Raw genomic sequence first — 21,307 nt, forward strand, 5'->3', positions numbered from 1 at the left:
AAAGTGCGACCTCAAATTTGACTCAAGCGAGTATACACACGCGTGTGTGTGTGTGTGCGCACACACCTCAAACACATATAAATTGCAAATTTATTTATTTATTTGTATTTATTTGAGAAGAAGCCCCAAAACTATGACAGAGCTTCCATTGTCCGAGCCATTTCTCGCTATATTAATATAAATGACTGAACTTCCCATTTTTCTAGTGATAGATAGAATATTTTTTCTTAATACAAAAACAAATGGTAGAACAGGTTATAGGTATTAATACAAACATTTCTAAAAACCTTATTTATATCCGTTTATGAAACGATTTTTCCTCTGGTCAGCTGTCAGGCTTGTTACCATTTAAAACTGAAAAAAGAAAAAGAATACAATTAGTTTCACATAGTACAGGAAATATAGGAAAATAATCAGCTGTCAAATAAAACAGTAAAATCATTACCTTGTGACATGTTAATCTGATTTGTTAGCAGCATTTCTGCTTCTGTTTCATTCATGTTCATGTATACAGTGTCAGCTTTGTTCTGTAGAAAGATTGTGATTATATTTGTTGGTACTGACTTGGAGCAATGCACCTTTAACTTAGGTTATCGCTTACTTTGAACTCTGCAAACAGAGCGCTGCCCATCACTCTCTGCACTTGGTCCTCAACAACAGGGAAGGAGACGACAAAGTACTACACAGAGATGAAAGCAGACACCAGAAGCTGATATTCATATGTCTGAATTAATGTTTCTTTCTACAGATGCAAAACCAAAACAAATGAGAAACGGAGATGAACCAAACACATTTTTACAAACAGCCCAACTTCAAGAAAAGCAGCCTCTGTTTCCACTTAATTACAAGGCTGGCACTTTCTGGTTCTAATTTAATGCAAAAGAAAAAAAACTGGAACACAATAATTGCAAATTACTGCTTACACATTTTTCTTAAAGAGGGTGGAGGCAGTGGGGACCAAGAAGCAGTGATAAGAAAACCCATAAGTAATCAGAAAATTCTATCAGAACAGTAACAGAAACTCAAACCATCTAAAAACAGTTGAAAATTGGGCAAGACATAATTACTTTAACTGTCCTGCTTTGTAGACATGCATTAGTAGATTGCTGACAGGACCACATTCAAGCATGAGGTAATGAAGCTCTCAAAAAGCAGTTGGGTTACAACTGTGAATATGTCCTATTCTGCTGAAAAGAAAATGTAAAGAACAAAAAAAAGTGAAGTCTTAAAATAGAAGGCTGAAGCGCTTTATAGTATTTTTTTTTTATTTGTACCAAATGGTTGTGAGAAATCATCATAGGTGTCATCAGCCTGCTTTTTTGAGAAGACACACACACACTGAAGTACCTCTAACGTTAGACTGGCTTGTATTTGGCCATCAGGATGTTCTCTGTTGCCCATAGTGTGCAGAAGATGCTGGATCACTCCAAGAGAGAGCAGCTCACGAGAAAGCTCTTGATCTTCCTCAGCCAGCAGCCTTTAACAAATATTGAACATCATTAAAATGCAGAAAGGACATCGGGCATAAAACTGCCAAATCAAACATGGGGAGCTACTGGCTATTGTGAACCCTTGTGACATGGGAGCAGCTAAAGATAGCTACTTTATTACAACATATAAAGCTATCACACTGCCATGAATAAAATGTTATGTCATGGTTTTATCAAACCATGGCCTAAAAAGTCAGTTTAGCTTCATGCATCTCAATCTATTTACTGGGAAGTATAAACCACTGTCACTCTAAATCACCCTTTTTGCTACCAAAGAAAGTGGTAACAAGGCAACAACACGACACCTGCCAAAAAGGAAATAGTTTTGCAGGTGGTGACTATAAACCATTGTTCTCTTCTTATCCCTCCTGACAGATTTTTCTCTAGTTTTTCTTTTAGCTTATGACTTTGTCACTGCAGCTGGGGTTTAGGAGGTAGAGCAGGTTGTCTACTAATTCAAAGGTTAATGGTTTGAGCACCTGGCTACTACAGTCAAAGTATCCTTGGGCAAGATACCAAACCTTGAGTTGTTCTCCTTGCATCTATCGTGAACAACTCAGGATTTTTGTTTATACTGTCCTCATTGAGTTTCTGTGGGTGTGTAATGCAAATGTTAGAGAAGATATAAGTATGTATGTATGTAAATGAGTGTGTGATTTGTTTCTAAAGGTTTGGTCATAACATCCACATGACGCTCCATGAGCACGGCATGATAGCAATGGTCTTTGGCAACCACCTGCAAAGCCATCATGGTTTTGAACAATTCACATTATGTTCTGTTTGCTAACTGGACAGAGAGATATCCCAGAAGTTTAACTGAGTTTGTGTTATACTGTGATTGAGGAGGTTATTTGGACTCCATACCGTATTGTTTTAGCTGCAGCAGCTTGCTGTACAAGTACAGGGAAAGATCCAGTCATCTCAGTCATCTCTGATTCTGACAAGATTGTATAAGGTTGTCAATAAAACATTTTATGAAAATGACTGTGACAAGTTAGGGCTCATTTACAAAATTATAACACATTCACTGATGGGTTGTGTAACTGTATCACAAACTGCAGAAAGGCACCAATTAAAATATGAAAAGGCGGCCATAATTGGTCAAAAGAAAGAGGTGTATATTAAAGGCTTTCACAGCGCACAACCAAACTCTAATGTCACCTTTGCTGATTTGATGCTGGTGTTCTTTTTCTTTAATAGGCCTCAGTAGAGCCACCAAACCAGTCAGTAGAACTGCCTTCACATCATAATGCTTCAGGTCTAAGATGAGTTTAATGGCTGTCAAAGATATAAAGAGACAAAACCAGAAAAGCTGATTAATAATAACAGGATCGCAATTTTTCATCCACAATCACAATGGCTAATGGAATGATTTGTTATTTCACAGGATACAAAGAAATTTCAGGATAAATTTAAAAATTAGCGTGTCAGCTTACCTTCATCCTGAACTTCCAGGTGTAGGGATCTGAGTGTGTTAAGCAGAGGCTCTACAATGCTGTAATGGGCTGTTTTCATTTTTCGCTGCAAAAGAAAAAATGTTAAAAATCAGTTCTGCAACATACAGACTGACTGCAGTAACATACAGCTTTGTGCATACTCTGTAAAATGGCCTGTATTTGTATAGCACTTTACTAGTCCCTAAGGACTCCAAAGCGCTTTACACAACCAGTCATCCACCCATTCACACACACATTCACACACTGGTGATGGCAAGCTACATTGTAGCCACAGCCATTCTGGGGCACACTGACAGATGGCTGGCTTCACCTGGATGATACATAAGGTGTGCAGAATAAGCTGCAGGGATTTAGGTGAGCTACAAGTCATGCAGGTAATCAGATATTTGTAGACTTGGTCCTGATATCTGGGATTTCCGTGGGACAGGGACTCCAAAAGGACCGACGCTGCCTCTTTGGTTTCATCTCTGTTTGATGTGAACAGGCACTCGCCTATGACTTTAACACCTGGAAACAAAGCAAAAGAAGCATTACTGATAAAATAAACTATATTGTAGGCTGTTTTAAAATCTGATCTGAAATCTAAAATAAATTTACATATGCCACAGACAAATGTGAAATTTACCGTGACTTTCACAGATGATCTCCTTGTACTTGCGACTTGCTTTTGAGACAGTGAGTAGAAGTTTGATGGCTCCGGCCTTGTCATCATCTTTGCTCTGAGAGTGGCTCAAAATGTCCAGCAGAGTGAGAGCTCCCCCATCCTCCAGGAAGTTCATCAGATACTGATCACTGATCAAATCAGAAAGATGGTTTATTGAAAGAAAACATCTGTTGGCCTAAAGATATTTTTGCAGATTACAGTCCCGCATTTTGGGTCACTTACTGACAAGAAGCAGACAGGAAAATCCCAAGTGCTTTCAGCTGAAGTCCCAGGAAGGTGCCTAACATGTAACTGAAGTATTAGTAAAGGGTTGTCCAGTTGCAGGCACATTCTGAAAACTTTATTCTGATATTTTATGCTAGAATATATTCAGCACCATTTGGCTGTATGTGTATAACAAAAAATATGTTTTATGATTTAAATGTGTTGTTTTCACATGTTATGCAGGCCCCTCAAAATCAAGATAGTCCCAAACCCGTGCAGGTTTAACCAGCAGTAGACTTAAATTAAGCCTCATTTAAGTCTTCAAAATAAATCCTGCAGGACTTACGCAAGGAAACACGAATCCCACTACTATTTGGAAATATTTACACCCCACCCAGGACACGTTTTTTGAGCTGTACAAAAAATATATGTCCAAAACTAACAGTTTTCCTAGACCACGGCTGAATAAAGGATACGTGAGCTTCATCCATGTGGTAAGTCGAGCTAGGAAGAGACTGGCGACCTGCGCAAACTCCAGCTCCAGCTCATAAAACGTCTTCCCCGTGTTTTGAGTCACAAAGGTGCTCAACATGCGACCGCGGACCCTCATGTCACCGCGGTCCCATTCCCGAAGAAAGCTGAGAACTTTGCCGATGTTAGCTTGTTGCTCTTGTGTTGACATCGTTTTGTTGCCTTGCTTATCGCTGGTAAACCGAAATTAAGCAACAGTGAAGAAGCAGAGCCAGAAATCTGAATAATTATCCAGAGATACAGAATAACATCTTAAATTCAGAGGCTTGATTTTGGTAGCTTTCTTCCTCTATCTCTGGTTTGCTGCTGCTAACTCGCGGTTGCTTAGTAACGGCCACACACTGGCACCCGGAAACTTGGTGGGAGGAAAATCAGAAGAACTTCTGACACTACTGCCGCTAAAGACAACTAGGAGTGGAGTTGACATCTTTAACACGGTGAAGGAGTTTTTCGCGGAGAAAAAGGTACCTTTGGAAAAGCTGGTATCGCTGACTACCGACGGAGCTCCTGCTATGATCGTCAGACATACAGGATTCATCGCTCACTGTAAAGGTGACACAGAGTTCCCAAACTTTATGCATTACCACTGCATCATTCACCAGCAGACGTTATGTGCAAAGGTGATCGGCTTTGGGCACGTCATGACTCCCATCATGAGTGGACACTTGACCTTGCATTTTTAAGGGACATTACTGGGAAACTGAACCATACGAAGCAAAGGTAGGACTGTTGCTGACATGATGCTTTAAATGCATTCTATCACTTGTACTGTGCTGTAATTAATAAACTAACATGTGTTATTATCCAAATGTTACTGCAGGAAAAGCATTTTTTCGCAGATCAATGTTGAAGCTACAGTTAATAACGAAGGTTTGTATCTTTTCGCTGTAACATATGAAATGTATCACAATAACGTTTATTGAACTGTGTATTTGCCACCTATTAAAGGTCTTTTATATAGTGTCTCCGTCGCTTACGGCCATACCACCCTGAACACGCCCGATCTCGTCTGATCTCGGAAGCTAAGCAGGGTCGGGCCTGGTCAGTACTTGGATGGGAGACCGCCTGGGAATACCAGGTGCTGTAAGCTTTTTCGCTTCTACACACAAACCGCAGAGGGCGCTGCTGCTCAATCAGTGGAGACAGCTTCAGTAAATACTCACTGATAACATTTCTAAAACTTGGAAAATGCTGACTTTTAAAAGCTTCGTAACAGGTTTCTTCAGGCCGGTTCTCTGGTTGTGAAAGTCCAGCGACAAAAAGGATCCTCATTTTTTCCTAGAGAACATTGAACAAATGTATTTTTCTTTTTTAGATCTATAGTTTATTCATTTGACCTACATTTGGTATGACATTTTAAAGAGTTTTACCTTTGTGACTTCGAAATATTATCTTATATATTATACTTAAAGATTTTATCTAAAAATATACGTATTTAACTTTATTATAATGATTTTATTTCAGACAATGTGATGTAACTTGATACAAATAGTTGTTTTCTGTCTGACAGAACAGGAAGCATCAACTTCATAGTAGCTATTTGCATAATTAAGACATCAACTATAAGTGTTCCCTAAATTTCCTGCACACATGAAGAATTCCCATTCCTCATATGTGCCATGTTGTCTGCAAACCTGACAGTTCAAAAAATCCTGTGTTGATTAAGGATGGCAGTTATTTCCTGAAACAGAGAGCACTCACCTCAAACCACAGCTTGGGCTCTCTAGCCAGTCTCCTGGATAGAGGGTGGACTCTGTCTCAGTCTGGAGTTGCCCCTGGTGAAAGGCGGCGGGCTGGGGTGGGTATCCTATTATCCCCTCGGCTTGCTGCCTGTACGTTGGGGTTTCTCCCAGTGGACGAGAGGGTTTGTTCCCTGGGCCTTCAGGTTGGGGAACAGGCCCTGACTGTCATCTGCGCTTGTGCACTGAATGGAGGTCCAGAGTACCCAGCCTTCTTGGAGTCCCTGTGTGGCGTGCTGGAGGGTGATCCACCTGGGGACTCTGTTGTCCTGCTGGCAGACATCAATGCTCATGTGGGCAATGACAGTGAGACCTGGAGGGGTGTGATCGGCAGGAATGGCCTCCTGGATCTGATCTGAGCAGTGTTTTGTTTTTAGACTTCTGTGCAAGCCACAGTCTAGCCATGTGGAAAAGCAAGTTCGAACATAAGAGTGTAATCAGTCCATTTGAGGATTCAGGGGTGACCCTGAATCCTCCCTTAGCTATGCTGCAATAGGTGTAGGCTGCTGGGGAATTCCCATGATGCATGAGTATTTCTTCTTCAGTCACCTTTCTCACTCACTATGTATTAATAGACCTCTCTGCATTGAATCACACTTGTTATCAATCTGTGTCCCTCTTCCACAGCATGTCTTTCATCCTGTCTTCCTCCCCTCACCCCAAGGTCACGGCAGATGGCTGGCCCTCATGCATTATTGTAGGGTCTACCTTACAATATAAAGCGCCTTGAGGCAACTGTTGTTGTTGTTTGGTGCTGCTTAAATGAAATTGAATTGAAATCGAATCAGCAGCTCACAGTCCCAAACCAGGTAGCAAAGACATAGTTCTTACATGGCTTCATCAATTCTGTGAACTGCATACTTATAAAAAGAGTTTTCACTTTGGAAAGTGGGATGGTTTTCTGGAAATTGTATGAAAAGATTTGCAATTTCAATATAATAAGACAGACACTAGCCAGAAGCCATTTTGAGAATGCAGTGGGGAGAGGTGAAAGTGATTTTAATCTTCCTTGTATAGACGTATTGGAAATGCAAACATTTGATTGGAAAGATATTATTTTAGACTCAGAGGAAAGATTCATACAGCAAGTCAGTGAAAAGTAATTTTTGGAGAGCCATAGGTTTACACAAATGGGAAGAAATCTTTAGTTTTTTTTTTTTACCTGATAAATATCTTGACATGTTGACTGCAATCAGATGACACATGAGTGTGCAAATGACTGAGGTCTGGATGCAAAGCTTGGAGGTTTGAATTCAGAGAGGATGACTGTGAGCATAGATGGTCTCTATGTTATATAGATACAGTCTGTGTTGTTTAGGCCTCATTACTATGCACATTTTCACTAGATATTAGAACAACATTAAGAAAAAATGCCTTTGATTATTTTGAGAATAAAGTCAGAATTTTGAGATTAGAGTCAAAAATGTATTTCGAAAAAAAAGGTTGAAATGTGAGGATTACCCTTGTTGTCCAAAGACATACTGCTACGGCTGCTATACCCTCTATAAAATGCCTTGTTTAGGCGAGTTATTGAAACAAATTGATCAGCCGTTTTGTCATACAGCATACATCCCCTTGCATTTATAGATGTAACTATCGATAACCTTTCTGTCTGTCCATTACAAGCCATTTTCTTGTGTGCAAATTCATTCTTCAACAATTGTGTGTTTTTCCATCCAGATGCAGTTTTCTGCACCATCTTATCAATGTTCTTATACTGATCACCACATTGTGTTTACATGCTAATAGAGAAATCATTTCCTTCCTGTTACCAAAACCGATTCTGAAGTACAATTTCACTCAGAGGATATAGCAACCATGGCAGTTTGTAATCTGTAGTCTCCACATTTAAACTTTTTTCTTGAAATACTATTTCAACTTTTTTCTCAATTATTTTTTCTTATTGTGGCCCTAATACTCGTTTGTACACCTTCAGGGAATTATTCAGATGTAGGAGGAGCACTGGAATTAACAGGAGTACTTGAGTGCTTCCCAATTGATAGTGAAAAAAATTAAATCAGGTGTCATTTCCCCTTTTTGTGTTTCACAACTTGTGATTACACTTTTGTTTATTTATTACTCTTTTAATTATTTCTTGGCTTTTTTTCTTTTACTTTATGATTTATGATCTATTAGCTGCATCAAGCTCAATGTTCCTCTTTGTGGAAATGTTTTACCCAAACGCTGATAGCTCAATTTCCATATTTTTCCCATAAACCCCATTCGTAAACATGAAAGCTTCCTGTTCACTGGGGGTTTCTTTACCAGATGTGTTAGCCATGCTCACAATTGTCTAATTTTATCTAGCATGCTCAAGTCTCCTATAGACCCTGAATACAAACAGGCATGGGATTCTATTTTTGACACCAAGTTTGTTGTGGAAATCTGAAATAAAATGAGGTGCACACAACCATGCTGTTTTCATTTGCTTATTTAACTTTGGGGGTCAAACAACAGTACAGACAGCACGCCAGCAGAATTACAAGCACAGAAACATATAAAGTTACAAGTTATCTACATCCCATGGTCATAAAATACATTTAGAACATTGTAATAAAAGATAACTTGAACATCAACACTTGCTGTAATTGAAAGAATCCATGGTGACAGAATAAAGTGATAAGGAGCTTTGAATTCAATTAGGTCAGCTTGACAGAGCGAAGTAGCAGAATCTTTTTAATTTTCACTTTTGGTTACATCGACAGAGCAATCAGGAATGCTTAAATTACACCTCTGAGAATCTTGTCGATCCATTGACGGTATTTTGAGATGTCCGTATAGACATTGGGTACATCTGGGTATTTGCAGTTTAAATTTTTGTTGAAAGAAACAACACCAACTGCGAACCCATTGCAGACCAGAGGACCACCGGAATCTCGCTGTGAGGAGGACATATTTTAATTTTGTCAGTTTATATTAAGTGTTTTATATATTTTGCAAAATCTAATTAGTATATATTGAAGAGACAGAAAACATACCTGACAGAATCCTTTATTTGTTCCATAGCCACCTGCACAGATAACTTTGTTAGGAAGATCAGGCCAGTTTTCCTTACAGATTTGATGTTGAATGACAAGAACGTTCACCACTCTCAGCTCATTAGGTAGAGTGTAATTTTCAGTGAAACCCCATCCAGCCACCTGGCACACTTCATTTTCTTGTAGTTTTATTTCAGCATGTGGAAGCTGAATTATCCTTGCTGTGCGGTCTAGCTGAACTTTCCTAGATAACTGAAGACACACAACATGAAATGAAAATTTGAAATGTCTGTTTTCATACAGTAACCCTTTTGCTGTGATGAAATTTGAATTATAACGCCACAAATATAGGGTCTTATAATTCATGTGAAACTGTTACAACTATGAATATGTACATACTTTAAGGAGCATGATGTCATCACCATATTGAACATTTCTATAATTTTCAAACTTGATGGATTTTTTAATCTCTATTTTTTCATGATGGTCGTTGAGATTGTGGCTTCCAAGAACAACGTGTGTAAGGTTCCTGAAGAAGTAATCAATGAGACTTGGTCAGTACATTTTATAAAAGCGTACTGACCACAAAAGACGTTGGATTACTTACAACTTACTTACTCATTGTCACAGTGTGCAGCAGTGACCACAAAGTCTTCAGCGATGAGAAATCCTCCGCATATATGACCATGTTTGTTCTGCACTGAGGCCATATAAAGCATTGAGTTCTTTGCTGCCTTTTCCCCATGTATAATATCACTTCCATGCCCTAAAAAAGTAAAACCAAAATTAAGTTAATGTCCCAACAAATGGTTGGAAATTGATAACAAAGACTTGCAGTTCTTACCGAGGCATGCAAGAAGATGGAACAGTAGAAGTTTTTGCAGACCGTGCATGATGTTAGCCAAACGGTGAACTGTTTCTGGTAGGAGCATCAAGGAGACCTTTTTATAGGGTGTTTTGCCTTGTTGATAAGTATGATAATAATCACTCTCATTTTGACTTTGAACCACATCCTTTTCACCCACCCAAGCCACCCCCACTTTGAGAAATGTGAGAAATGTTGCGAATGTCTTTTTTGTGTTTTATTATGGATGCATAAAACCAAGAAAAAAAACCTTACATCCGATGACCAAATGCTGATCAAACAACTTTTTTAAGGAGCCAAATTTTGTGTGCTTTCTTTCCCAGGCAAGCTTACATATCAGCTCAGAAAGTGAAAGTGTAACACAATACAGAAACAGTGTAATTACGATACCTTTTTAAAGTCTCACCTTTGCAAAACAATATTTTTTAACTGAGTTTTAACTTTGTGGTTACTACACCATCACAAGAGCAACTAAACACCCTGCTGCTGGTGACCTTCTACAGATCCACCATCGAGAGCCTGCTCACCTATGCAGTGACAGTGTGGCATGCCAGCTGCAGACAGGAAGAGACTGCAGAGGGTGGTAAACACAGCGCAAAAAATCATCCTTGTCTGCCATCTATAACTCCCGTTGTCTCAGCAGGGCCAGAAACATCTTGAAGGGCAATACCCACCCCGGCTACCATCTTTTTAACCTACTACCCTCTGGCAGGCGCTTCAGATCCTTACAGGCCAGAACAAACAGACTCAGGGATAGCTTCTTCCCCAAAGATATCACCATACTCAACTAAAACTTGCACAAACGTAATTTGCACTTCAGTATCTGCACTGACTGTATCATCGTTCTCTGGCGGTCTGTTTCTGTTACTTGGTGCTGTGTATTTATATTATATTTATTGTTATATTATTGTATAGTTTTTTAGAATGCGCTAAGCACATGTGCACTATGGAGCTGTTTTAAATCTTGTTATAATTTGTATAATGACAATAAGGACTTTCAATTCAATCACAACTGGTATTTATATTGAGGATTTTCCTAAACAAATAACTAAAAAAAACCCCACCATTATTCGCTGGAATAGATCAAAGCTGCTGAACCACATTTGAATTCTGTGATGAATTGTTTTTCAATCAGGGAAATCACAATTACCAGATTTATGAATTTCATTGTTGTCAGTTACAGCAATAAAACTACTGCATTCACGCTATTAATAAGTAAAACAGCAACTGATACATATAGATAAGAGTCGAGCATTATCGCTCATCTGTTAACATGCTAACTGAACACATCAAGTTTAACTGGCTATAAAATGTTGCTGATAAGTCTGACTTTCAACAAACAACCACATGCACATCAAAGAAATACAGCATAATAAAAAATAATATTAATAATAATACATCCATCCATCCATCCATTCGCGTCCGCTTATCCTTTTCAGGGTCGCGGGGGGCGCTGGAGCCTATCCCAGCTGTCATAGGGCGAGAGGCGGGGTACACCCTGGACAGGTCGCCAGTCTGTCGCAGGGCCAACACACAGAGACAGACAACCATTTGCACTCACATTCACAGCTATGGGCAATTTGGATTAACCAATTAACCTATCCCCACTAAGTGCATGTCTTTGGACAGTGGGAGGAAGCCAGAGTACCCGGAGAGAACCCACGCAAACATGGGGAGAACATGCAAACTCCACACAGAAAGACCCTGGCCTGATGGTGGAATTGAACTCAGGACCTTCTTGCTGTGCGGCAACAGTGCTAACCACTGTGCCTAATAATAATAATACAGATACTCACATATATATACAAAGTTTTATACATATTGCATGTGGGTTAAAACTGCAACACTCTATTGATATTTATTTATTGTTTGCATTATTTTTCATTATTTTATTTTGGCTCATATTCTGTCCAAAGTTTCTAAGACTTTTGACATCTTTTGGCATCGGACTCTGCACTGCTTCACATCAACAGAACCTGAACTCAAGCCACTGGTTCCCTTTCAGCACAAGTCTGAAGGGCAGCCTGAACCTGCTTTGTGCCACACACACCCCCAGCCTGCACCGTCTGGTCCTGTTGCGTCATAGGTTTCCGTACTGTCTGGTCCTGCTTCGCCCAAGCCAGTGGTCTGGACTCCTCTCGAGTCAGTGGTCACTGCACAGTCTGGACCTGCTTCACTCAAGGGTCTCCGTTGACCTCCTGGGGGGTGCAATCTTTGCGGCCACCATCGGCCTCCAGTCCTGTCGCCCGATGGTTTTTGTCATCATTGTCAGCCTCCAGACCCAGATCTGCTCCGCCTTCATTGCTGGCCTCCTGGTCAGCTTCCAAAATTGCTCTGTCTTCGCCAGTGGCCACACTTTTGGCCTCCTGAACTGTTAGTTCTTTGTTTTGGTCTCTATTGCTCCTGTTTTTCTTTGTGTTCACTCGAAACACAAAAGATGAACCTTTTGCGAAACAGTCTGTTTTGCTGGTAAGTATGATTATTATCTACAATATTTTGATTTCTAACCACATCCTTTGTTCAAGTTAAGTTTGCACACTTGTGTTGCATGATCATAATCATAGTGCCACATCAGTCTGAAGGACAGACATGCTCGTCCATCATTATTTGCTGCTTATTTTTAGTTTAACATTTGAAATTTAAGACACTTTAGGCCTCCTGATTTGTTTCATTCAATATCCTTTTTGGCCTCCTGGTCAACTGTAGGTACAAATCAAGTGACTTTGGATACTTTTAACGAGTGGAAACTCAGATGTAAAGACTTTACTGTGGAAATCAAACTTTGTCAGTATGATTAAGTGGCTATTTTGGATTATACATCATTGCCAGTGACTTTTGTGACTTTCTTCTTTGCTTTTTTCTCTTATTTTCTGCATCTTTCAATGACGAAGCACAGAAACCAGTTTCCTGCTTCAGGTCTATCATCAGACTCATTGGTTTTCCATTTACACATAAATGGCTAAGATATGACTTAACGGAAGCAATGCACGTCATTGGAGTCAAGTCAACAATAAATTTTGCATCCACCAAGGCCTTCAAGGTTATCTTGGTTATGTAATGGTTGAAAACTGACAAAAAGCCTTATAGTATAGTGTGTACTGGCAACATATAGACATATGTGGAAGCAAACTACAATGTGTTTAAAATTTGTTTATTCCAAGATTTTTGGATTTTCTTTCCTCTGGTTTTTCACATACATTGATTGACCTGTAGTTTAACTATACTCACAAGTAAAGAAGGCAGATGCCAGGCTTGACACAGCTGAATGGCATTATCTTTGAGATCTGCAGCAAACTAGATGAACCGCAGACACTACAGGATCCAGATAAGCTATTGCTTGTAGAACATGTACGTAAACTGTCCTTTGCACACACATTTGCTGATTTCTCATGCATTTAGTCTTTGTACTACTAGTCTGACTATATTATTATTTTGCATTTGTTTTCCTATAAAATCTTTAGCTGTAGTACATGATGCATATAATCTATTGCTGTATAGTTCAAATCTCATTGGCCTGTGGACAGAGTGTCTGCCGTTCAGCCATTAGAAGATGCTATTCAACAATTTAGCTCACTGAAATGTCTGATAAAGCTTTCAGCAGAGGTCTGTATTTCTGAATTTAAAAAGTCCATGTCAAATGCTAAGTCATTACCTTACCTCATCCAAATGTCATCCATAATTGTCATTCTTAGATAAGAACTGATTTCACTCTTGTCACCCTTGTTCACATGCTGAATCTCTTAAGGCTGTATCCCTTGTACTTTGCCACGTTGTTAAGGAGACTAGTGTAAGGTCATTCAGATTCTCAGCTCACCGTTCTTCTCTTTTCCTAAGTTCTTATTACTTCTCATACCCAGCTCAAGGACAAGAGGTCAGGAAAAGACAATGGGAAGGATTTCTGGAATGTATCCTATATTAAATGTTTTTGTTCTTTCTTGACTGTTTAAAACGTTTGTCCTACAGCAACCACCATAGATAAAATTATGCACTGGAATTTCGAGAGATTAAGTAAACAGACATCCAGAGGTGAACTTTTTACACACTGTAACTTTGTCATAAGGATGGACCCACACCCTGAGCATTGGGAAAGGTTTAATACGTTTATTTACAAGCTGTGAATAAAACAGAATTGATTGAGGCTGAGTACATTATCCGGCTGACACGAAGATCTGCCCACATCTAAGTGTGTTCTTCAGTCTTAAAAAATCAGCTTCTGTTCCTTTGATAAGCAGATGAGTTAATCAGCAGATTGATTAAGTAGAGAAACCGATAGCGGAACAGAAGAAGATGTTTTTGGCTTTTCTTTTTACACATTGGTGTAAAAAAAGTTGTTTTTAACGAGCCTTCTCTTTTTTACATCACTTCTCAGAAGAGACATTTTCAGGCTAGCTTGGATATCAGATCAGAAAGTGAATGTTCTTAGTTCTTACCTCGCCTTTTACCTTCAAAGAAATTGTTTACTATCACAACTTAATTTTAAATGGACAACTTTTTCAAATGAAGAGCATAAGAAGAAACAACATTATTCATTTGCATAGGCCAAAGCTACCAAAACACATGTGATTAGTGTAATAAACTGTTTTTGAATCAAAGAAACCACAGTCACCAGATACCGGTCATAATGTCAGCATTCTCACGGAGATGAAAACACTGCATTCACACTGGCTAATGACTAAAACAACAATGGCTTGCTAATAACTAGTGCAGTTACATTTACTCCATAGCATATAGCAGATAAGAGTCATATTATCTCCCATCTTTCAATCTGATTGAACATGTATAAATGCCTAGAAAATGTTGCTGACTAAAAAAACTTGCTTTAGACAAACAGCCACAAGTACAGCAGCAAATGCAGATACATGCATATTCACAAGGTGTTAGACATATTGCATGTTCTGCGTGCAGAACTAAAACATTACTGAGATACCGAATTCATATATGCATGGTTTTAGTATTAGGGCATTTTATATTTTGGCTCATATGTGATCCATGTTTTCTGAGACTTTTTTTGGCTATCGTCACGGGTCTTAGGTTGAAGCAATTTTCTTTTTGTATCTATAGCAATGTTTTGCTTTTTAAAGTGGAAAAAACTAAAGCCTTTGGCCTGTTCCTTGGATGTTCCCACAGCAAAGTTCCCCAAAAAAGTTTTGAAAATGACATGAGTAAGAGAAAATACAGTTTCAAGCTTCAGGTTTTATTTTTTGCTTTTGGACTCACTGTAATGCCAAAATGCTTAAAGAGATTTAATCATTCCTGACACCTGACAGTGTAACAGAACATCTTGACTCAGGATTACATTTCTCTGCATGAAATGAATGTAAATGATATTCATATTGAAACATGAAATACTGCAGTAATCTCACAGAGGAGGTACTGTTGGTTGGTGTCAAGAAGGAAGAGTTGGCTATCATAGTGTGAGAGGGAAGGTACATCCTGGACAGCCTGCAAGTTGGTTGCAGGCGTAACACAAGGAGACAGAAAACCATTCACTGTAAAATCTAAAATCATCAATTAAGCAAACAAGTGTGTCGGTAAACTATGAGAGAAAACCTTGGCCAACAAGGAACTTTAAACCCAGAACCTTCTTTCAGTAAGTAAATGGTTCTCACCACACACTATTCTGATCTCACACCAAACTCTCCATTTTCTTGTTTCTGACAGATGTGAAAAGTTAATTGAACGCTGCCCCCTAATGGTGAAAATCTAGCTCTGATTACAGCAAAAACTCCCATTGAGGTCTAACAAAATGATCATGACTGGTTGGAGCCCAGGGAAAGAAGGTAGGACAAAAGATGCACTGTGGAAGACAGCCAGAGATTAGTAGCATTTCTTTTTCTTAAGAATGGGTTTGATCCAAGAAAGGAATTTTGATATGTCTGTATAAACGTTGGGGACATTCGGATAGTCACAGATGTTGTAGTTGTTAAAGGAAACGACACCAACTGCCAAATTGTCACATACCAGAGGGCCACCAGAGTCACCCTGTGAGGAGGAAATATTATTATTTGATTTGCCCATCAATCATCAATCTTTTTTTTAATATCATAGGTTGTAGATAGAAAAAAAGTTACCTGACAGATTCCTTTGTTTTTAAAGTATCCACCTGCACAAATAACTTTAGCCGGAAGCATATTCTGCCAAACACTCTGACACCTGTCCTTGTTAATGATGGGGACATCCACCACTTGCAGCTCGTCAACACTTTCACCGTTACTTTTTATGGCCCCCCATCCAGCTACACTGCAGGTTTTGTTTTCCTTTAGATTAATTTTTGGATGTGGAAGTTTAATTGGCTTAATAACTTTGTTTCCTTCCAGGCGAGCTTTCCTGGACAGCTAGTGGCAGAAAATAAGGAATGAGATAGAAAAGAGAATACTTAAGGCAAATTTAATAGGGTTTAAATCCAAACCATAACAGAGTGTCCACATGTGTAGCTGGTCAGTTGAATAACCAATATGTACTACAATACATAATCATCACTAACATTTAGTATACCTATTAATGTGCAACACATTGTTAAACTAAATAAAAACATGTTTGTTTTGTATCACATATAATGCAAAAGGCAAGCAATAAGGAACTTTCTTTCTTTCATGTGCTTTCCCATGAGTAATACATCCAGGGCCAGTTACTTAAAATAAACTACAGTATTGTGTAAAAGTGTTGAGGCACCACTTATTTCTTTATAGTTTGCTTCCAAGGAGCCAGGCTTCACACATGGCTTGCTGAAATGCATAAAATTCATTTCATATCCAGTTCTTATACCTCACCATTTTCAGAACATTTCAGGTTTTTAGAGTTCTTTTTGAACAGTGACGAGGATAATGCAGTTTGACAGGCATAAAATGGTATTTGTGCACCAACATGGTGACTGTCAAACAGCTACTAGCCAACACTTGGCTAAAACAAAAACAAAAGACAAAATCTATCTATATAGCATCAACATAACATATGCAGCAAAAACCTGATACAGGACCTAAGAGATGCATGTCTATGAGATTCAGGAGTTATCTACTTACTTTGAGAAGCATGATATCATTTCCAGATAGAACATCCTTAAAAGAATGTTTGCACATCTTCACATCATATCTCATTGTGTCATCAACCTTTTTGAGATTGTGAGTGCCCAGAACAACACTTGTAGGATTCCTACATTAATGATAATACAGAAATTGAACGTTTATGTTTTGATGAATTTGAGGTTGCATGAAGAGTTTTGATTACTTACTTGGGAGCACAGTGCGCTGCAGTCATTACAAAATATTCACTGACAAGGAAACCTCCACATATATGTCCATTGTTGTCTTGCACTGATGCCATATACATCATCTGCTTTTTCTCAGCCTTTCTACCTTTTATGATTTGACTCCCCAGTGCTGAAAGCAAATGTGCAAAATTTAAAAGCAACACCCTTTTGCACATCTGTAAGAAATGGATAAAATCTTACCATTATGTCTAAGAAGCGTCAAAGTTTGAAAGAGCAGAAACCCTCGCAGAGCGTGCATGATGCATGGAAGTCGGGTGAAAAATCTTTCAGGGAGATAGTCGACCACTTTATGCTTTACCTTGCACTCTGTCTGTGGTTTGTGGTTTTTGGGGTTGTTTTCACTTCCTGTCTTCTCAACGTTCATTTCATATCTTCACAGAACATTTGAATCACTCTTTATGCTCTTAGAACTGAAAAAGCTTTTTGGATGAGAGGTGAAACGTCTTCAAGAAACTGGAAGTCCAGACGCTTTTCTTTCCGAGCTCCAGCTTAATTAACAGAGTGATGTAAACTAAATGCTATCACGTGTACATGGAGATATATGTATACAATCAACACACACAGAAGTACTTTGTGCAGGATCCCTGATACATCTAACTCACAAAATATAATTAAAAGCACTGTTTTGTTGGAGCGCACATGCAGAAGCTCCATGATCATTTCTAACAGGCTGAAAAACAGGAATGCAGGAATCAAGATATCCAGAAGAGCAGTACGGTTAGCAAACATGGCAGTTTTTGTAGTTGTGTAATGACCTATTTTCATGGTCCTATTTGTGTTATGCACGTGTATATTGATGTTTGTGCAAAGCAGGCCAAACCAGATTGTCACACAACCACAACATATTTTACTTTCTGTATTATTTTTCTTTTTTGAAATGCTGTTTTATGCCAGAGAGTAATGGTGCACACACCTTCCAAAAAGTTTAACTTTTGTCTCATTATTCCACAAAGTATTTGTCCAGTCTTTCAAGTCTTGGGGATCATCAAGATATGTTTTAGCAAATGCCTCTTTGGTCAGCAATGGTTTTCTCCTGAACTGTCCCATGGATGCCATTTTTGCCCAGTCTTTTTTATTGTTTAATCATGAACTGAGCATGACTGAGACACATGAAGCCCGAGGTTCTTTAATGTTGTTCTGGGTACTTTTGTGACCTGGCTAATTCATGGATGTGCGCTTGGAGTAATTTTGGTAGGCCGGTCACAGAGTTATCAGTGACTTTGTTTCTCAAGTGTTTCTTTAGATTGCTGTATGAAGTGTTGTTTATTGAGTTCTTTTAGCCTGCTTTGATTTGTCACATGGGTTCTATTGAACTGAGTTCTTGATTTACCCAGTCTGCCAGTAATTGGGCCTGAGTGTGTTTAGTGAAACTAAACTAAAAAATGTGGTTAATCACAGTTAATTTATTTTTAACAAAAGGGGCATTTTCATTTTCACACAGGACCAGGTAGATTTGGATAACAATTCTTCTTTATTTAATAAAATAATCATTTACAAAGAGCATTTTATGTTTACTCTGGTTATTCATTCATTCATTCATTCATTCATTTATCTTCTTCCGCTTATCTGGGGCCGGGTTGCGGGGGCAGCGGCCTTAGCAGAGAAGCCCACCTCCTCCAGCTTGTCCAGGGGAACACCAAGGCCTTCCCAGATGTTCTAAGGCCAGCCGAGAGATATAATCTCTGGTCCTGGGTGTCCTGGGTCTGCCCTGGGGCTTACTATCATTGTATATAAATTCACAGAACTGCATTCAGAGTCGGCGTTTGAGTCCTGCCTGCTCTCGGAGTATGACAACCACCCAGTGATCCAAAACTGGACCATCCATATCTATAAACATTCTAAAAGCATGTGGATGTACAAATTACCACAGTACAAAATTAGATTACAACAATGCTCTATACATTCTTTTAATCAACTTGGTGATGTACAGTTAGAGCACTGTTGTGAACAAATTTTAAAAAACACATTACTCCTTCAGCAAAATTACATCCTTAAGATGCAGTCGGTACTTTTTCTGAACTATTTTAGTGATATGCATAAGAGATTAAATGACTGCCAGATTTGATTACTATGTGAGCCGTGATGCATTTATTTCTCATATCACCATGACAAGCAGAAATAGTAGTTCCTACCAATCATTTAGACAATCTCAATAATATAGCTAATTTCCACTGTTTACCTGTCAATCATAAACTTCTAATTTACCACAAATTATTTTAATATCAATATTTTAATATGAGAATTGATTCTAGAACGTATTTTATATAGGAAAAATTGGTATCAATCTGTACACCACTAGATGGCATCAATACTAATAACATTTTGACCTGATCTGCCCATCACTAGCATTGCAGATTACAGTTTGTTTACATGAGTGTCTCTTTTACGGTTATTGCTGTTGCTCACTCAGCAGTCATGTACACATTGAATATTCGTTAGTATTTAGTTTGTTTCTCATTAGCTGCCAAATATATTGCAAAAATAATGCTTTCACTATTGATTATTTGACATCTCACTCTCACTCTGTGAAATAGTTCCAGTCAGTGTAGCAGTGTAGATGTACTTTCACTACTGTGGTGACACATACTGGTCTCTAAAAGATGTCACTTTAATCTTATGGAAAAACAGCAACATCTTGAAATGGTAATGGTGATAACCTTAATACTACTATATGTTGCTTATTCTTCATGTGACACCAAATTATTTTCTGGAATCCCTTGTTATTGTTTTAATGAAATATTTCCCTTCTGATATTGTTACTAATAAAACCATGGTTTTATTAGTAACAATATCAGTCACGGTCTGCAGACCGTGGACTAGCAGATACAATTTTTATTTCTGTTTTTGGTCACACAAAGAAAATGACAGCAAAATGAAGCAATACAGCAGAAAAACAATTGTAGTTTTACAAATAACTATTTGGGTTTTTAAGAATTGCATTGATCCACAGGAGGTATTTTGAGATGTCTGTATAAACATTGGGTGCTTTAGGGTAGTTACACTTGCCTTTGTTAAAAGAAACAATACCAACAGCTAATCCTGCGCACACCAGAGGACCACCTGAATCACCCTGTGAAAAGAAAGAATTTTAAGGTGTTTATACATTTGACAACGAGAGACCAGTTATTAATTTCAGTGAAAGGAAGAAGAAGAAAACATACCTGGCAGAATCCCTTGTGTGTGGGGTAGCCACCTGCACAGATAACGTTGGCGGGAAGACGTATATTTATGACAGAATATTGCTTCTTACAGACTTTCTTGTTAATGACAGGCACATCCACCACCCTCAGTATATTGGTTAGAGTACCATTTTCCGTTATTCCCCATCCAGCCACTTTGCACACTTCATTTTCTTTTAGGTTTATTTTAGCAGTTGGAAGTCGAATTATTTTTACTATGTCGCTTAGCTGAGCTTTTCTAGAAAGCTGAAGAGATACAAAATCAAATCACAAAGTTAACATTCAAAATTCTTATGCTGTAATGTAACGTAGATAATTAGATCACTCAACTATGTCACTTCAAACTGTTGTACTTACTTTAAGCAGCATGATGTCGTCACCCAGTAAAACATTTAGATAGAATCTAGGCTTGAATTTTTTATTGATACTTATTTTTTGGCCTTTGTTGAGATTGTGGTTACCGAGAACAACGTGCGTGGGGTATCTGAAGCAAAGATTATTGAGAGGCACTCAATACATTTCCTAAACCTGTTAAATGACACGAAGACTGATACTTACTCATTATCACAGTGTGCAGCAGTGACAACAAAGTCTTCGGTGATCAGAAATCCTCCACATATATGACCACTTTTGTTTTGCACTGAGACCATATACAACATTGACTTCCTTGGGACTTTCTCCCCACCAATGATGTCACTTCCACGTGCTTCAAAGAAAAAAAAACATGCTAATGCCCATATGAAATGTTTGGAGAATAATGACTAAAAACTGCAATTCTTACCAGCTTGTTTGAGACATGTCAAAACATTGAGTAGCAGAATTATTTGCAGACCGTGCATGATGCCAGGAAAACGGTTCACTTCATTGTAGGCGTGTCAAGCTGACACATTTATAGTGCTTCTAACCACATCCTTTATTCAAGATAATTCTGAA

The 21,307-nt window shown here is 38.5% G+C and overlaps 4 protein-coding genes and 1 non-coding gene across 7 annotated transcripts; 1 reads left to right on the forward strand and 4 right to left on the reverse strand.

The window, feature by feature from the left end:
• armh1 (armadillo like helical domain containing 1) lies at positions 1 to 4,689 on the reverse strand. Of its 2 annotated transcripts, XM_085264858.1 has the most exons (11): positions 4,292 to 4,688; positions 3,834 to 3,902; positions 3,573 to 3,739; positions 3,258 to 3,454; positions 2,927 to 3,011; positions 2,652 to 2,768; positions 2,355 to 2,427; positions 1,348 to 1,477; positions 602 to 679; positions 446 to 527; positions 2 to 354 (listed from the first exon to the last, which is right to left on the reverse strand). In XM_085264858.1, the coding sequence occupies exons 1-11, from the start codon at positions 4,495 to 4,497 to the stop codon at positions 326 to 328; spliced, it is 1,233 nt and encodes a 410-aa protein (XP_085120984.1). In that variant the 5' UTR covers positions 4,498 to 4,688; the 3' UTR covers positions 2 to 325. The 2 variants fall into 2 exon arrangements, with proteins under 2 accessions (XP_085120985.1, XP_085120984.1); XM_085264859.1 differs by lacking the exon at positions 446 to 527 and having other exon boundaries at positions 1 to 354; positions 4,292 to 4,689.
• A 628-nt stretch (positions 4,690 to 5,317) lies between these two features.
• On the forward strand, positions 5,318 to 5,436 carry LOC146546468 (5S ribosomal RNA). Its single transcript, XR_014890970.1, has one exon. It is a non-coding gene; the product is annotated as a 5S ribosomal RNA (ribosomal RNA).
• A 3,106-nt stretch (positions 5,437 to 8,542) lies between these two features.
• On the reverse strand, positions 8,543 to 9,966 carry LOC146546469 (mast cell protease 8-like). The gene is made up of 5 exons (XM_085266336.1): positions 9,908 to 9,966; positions 9,682 to 9,829; positions 9,463 to 9,592; positions 9,064 to 9,315; positions 8,543 to 8,964 (listed from the first exon to the last, which is right to left on the reverse strand). The coding sequence occupies exons 1-5, from the start codon at positions 9,954 to 9,956 to the stop codon at positions 8,806 to 8,808; spliced, it is 738 nt and encodes a 245-aa protein (XP_085122462.1). The 5' UTR covers positions 9,957 to 9,966; the 3' UTR covers positions 8,543 to 8,805.
• Positions 9,967 to 14,640: 4,674 nt separating this feature from the next.
• On the reverse strand, positions 14,641 to 17,433 carry LOC146546470 (duodenase-1-like). Its single transcript, XM_085266332.1, has 5 exons — positions 17,376 to 17,433; positions 17,157 to 17,304; positions 16,948 to 17,077; positions 16,000 to 16,263; positions 14,641 to 15,910 (listed from the first exon to the last, which is right to left on the reverse strand). Exons 1-5 carry the CDS (start codon positions 17,431 to 17,433, stop codon positions 15,746 to 15,748), a joined length of 765 nt encoding a protein of 254 aa, XP_085122458.1. The 3' UTR covers positions 14,641 to 15,745.
• A 1,267-nt stretch (positions 17,434 to 18,700) lies between these two features.
• On the reverse strand, positions 18,701 to 21,222 carry LOC146546471 (duodenase-1-like). 2 transcript variants are annotated; one of them, XM_085266334.1, is made up of 6 exons: positions 21,156 to 21,222; positions 20,933 to 21,080; positions 20,732 to 20,858; positions 20,503 to 20,620; positions 20,357 to 20,388; positions 18,701 to 20,265 (listed from the first exon to the last, which is right to left on the reverse strand). In XM_085266334.1, the coding sequence occupies exons 1-6, from the start codon at positions 21,211 to 21,213 to the stop codon at positions 20,101 to 20,103; spliced, it is 648 nt and encodes a 215-aa protein (XP_085122460.1). In that variant the 5' UTR covers positions 21,214 to 21,222; the 3' UTR covers positions 18,701 to 20,100. The 2 variants fall into 2 exon arrangements, with proteins under 2 accessions (XP_085122460.1, XP_085122459.1); XM_085266333.1 differs by having other exon boundaries at positions 20,357 to 20,620.
• Between the last annotated feature and the right edge of the window lie 85 nt (positions 21,223 to 21,307).

Source organism: Mchenga conophoros, linkage group LG23 (genome assembly GCF_057382185.1).
Source record: "Mchenga conophoros isolate Kocher_MC1m ecotype Shallow Benthic linkage group LG23, M_conophoros_male_GT1.1, whole genome shotgun sequence".
NCBI classification, from domain to species: Eukaryota; Metazoa; Chordata; class Actinopteri; order Cichliformes; family Cichlidae; genus Mchenga; species Mchenga conophoros.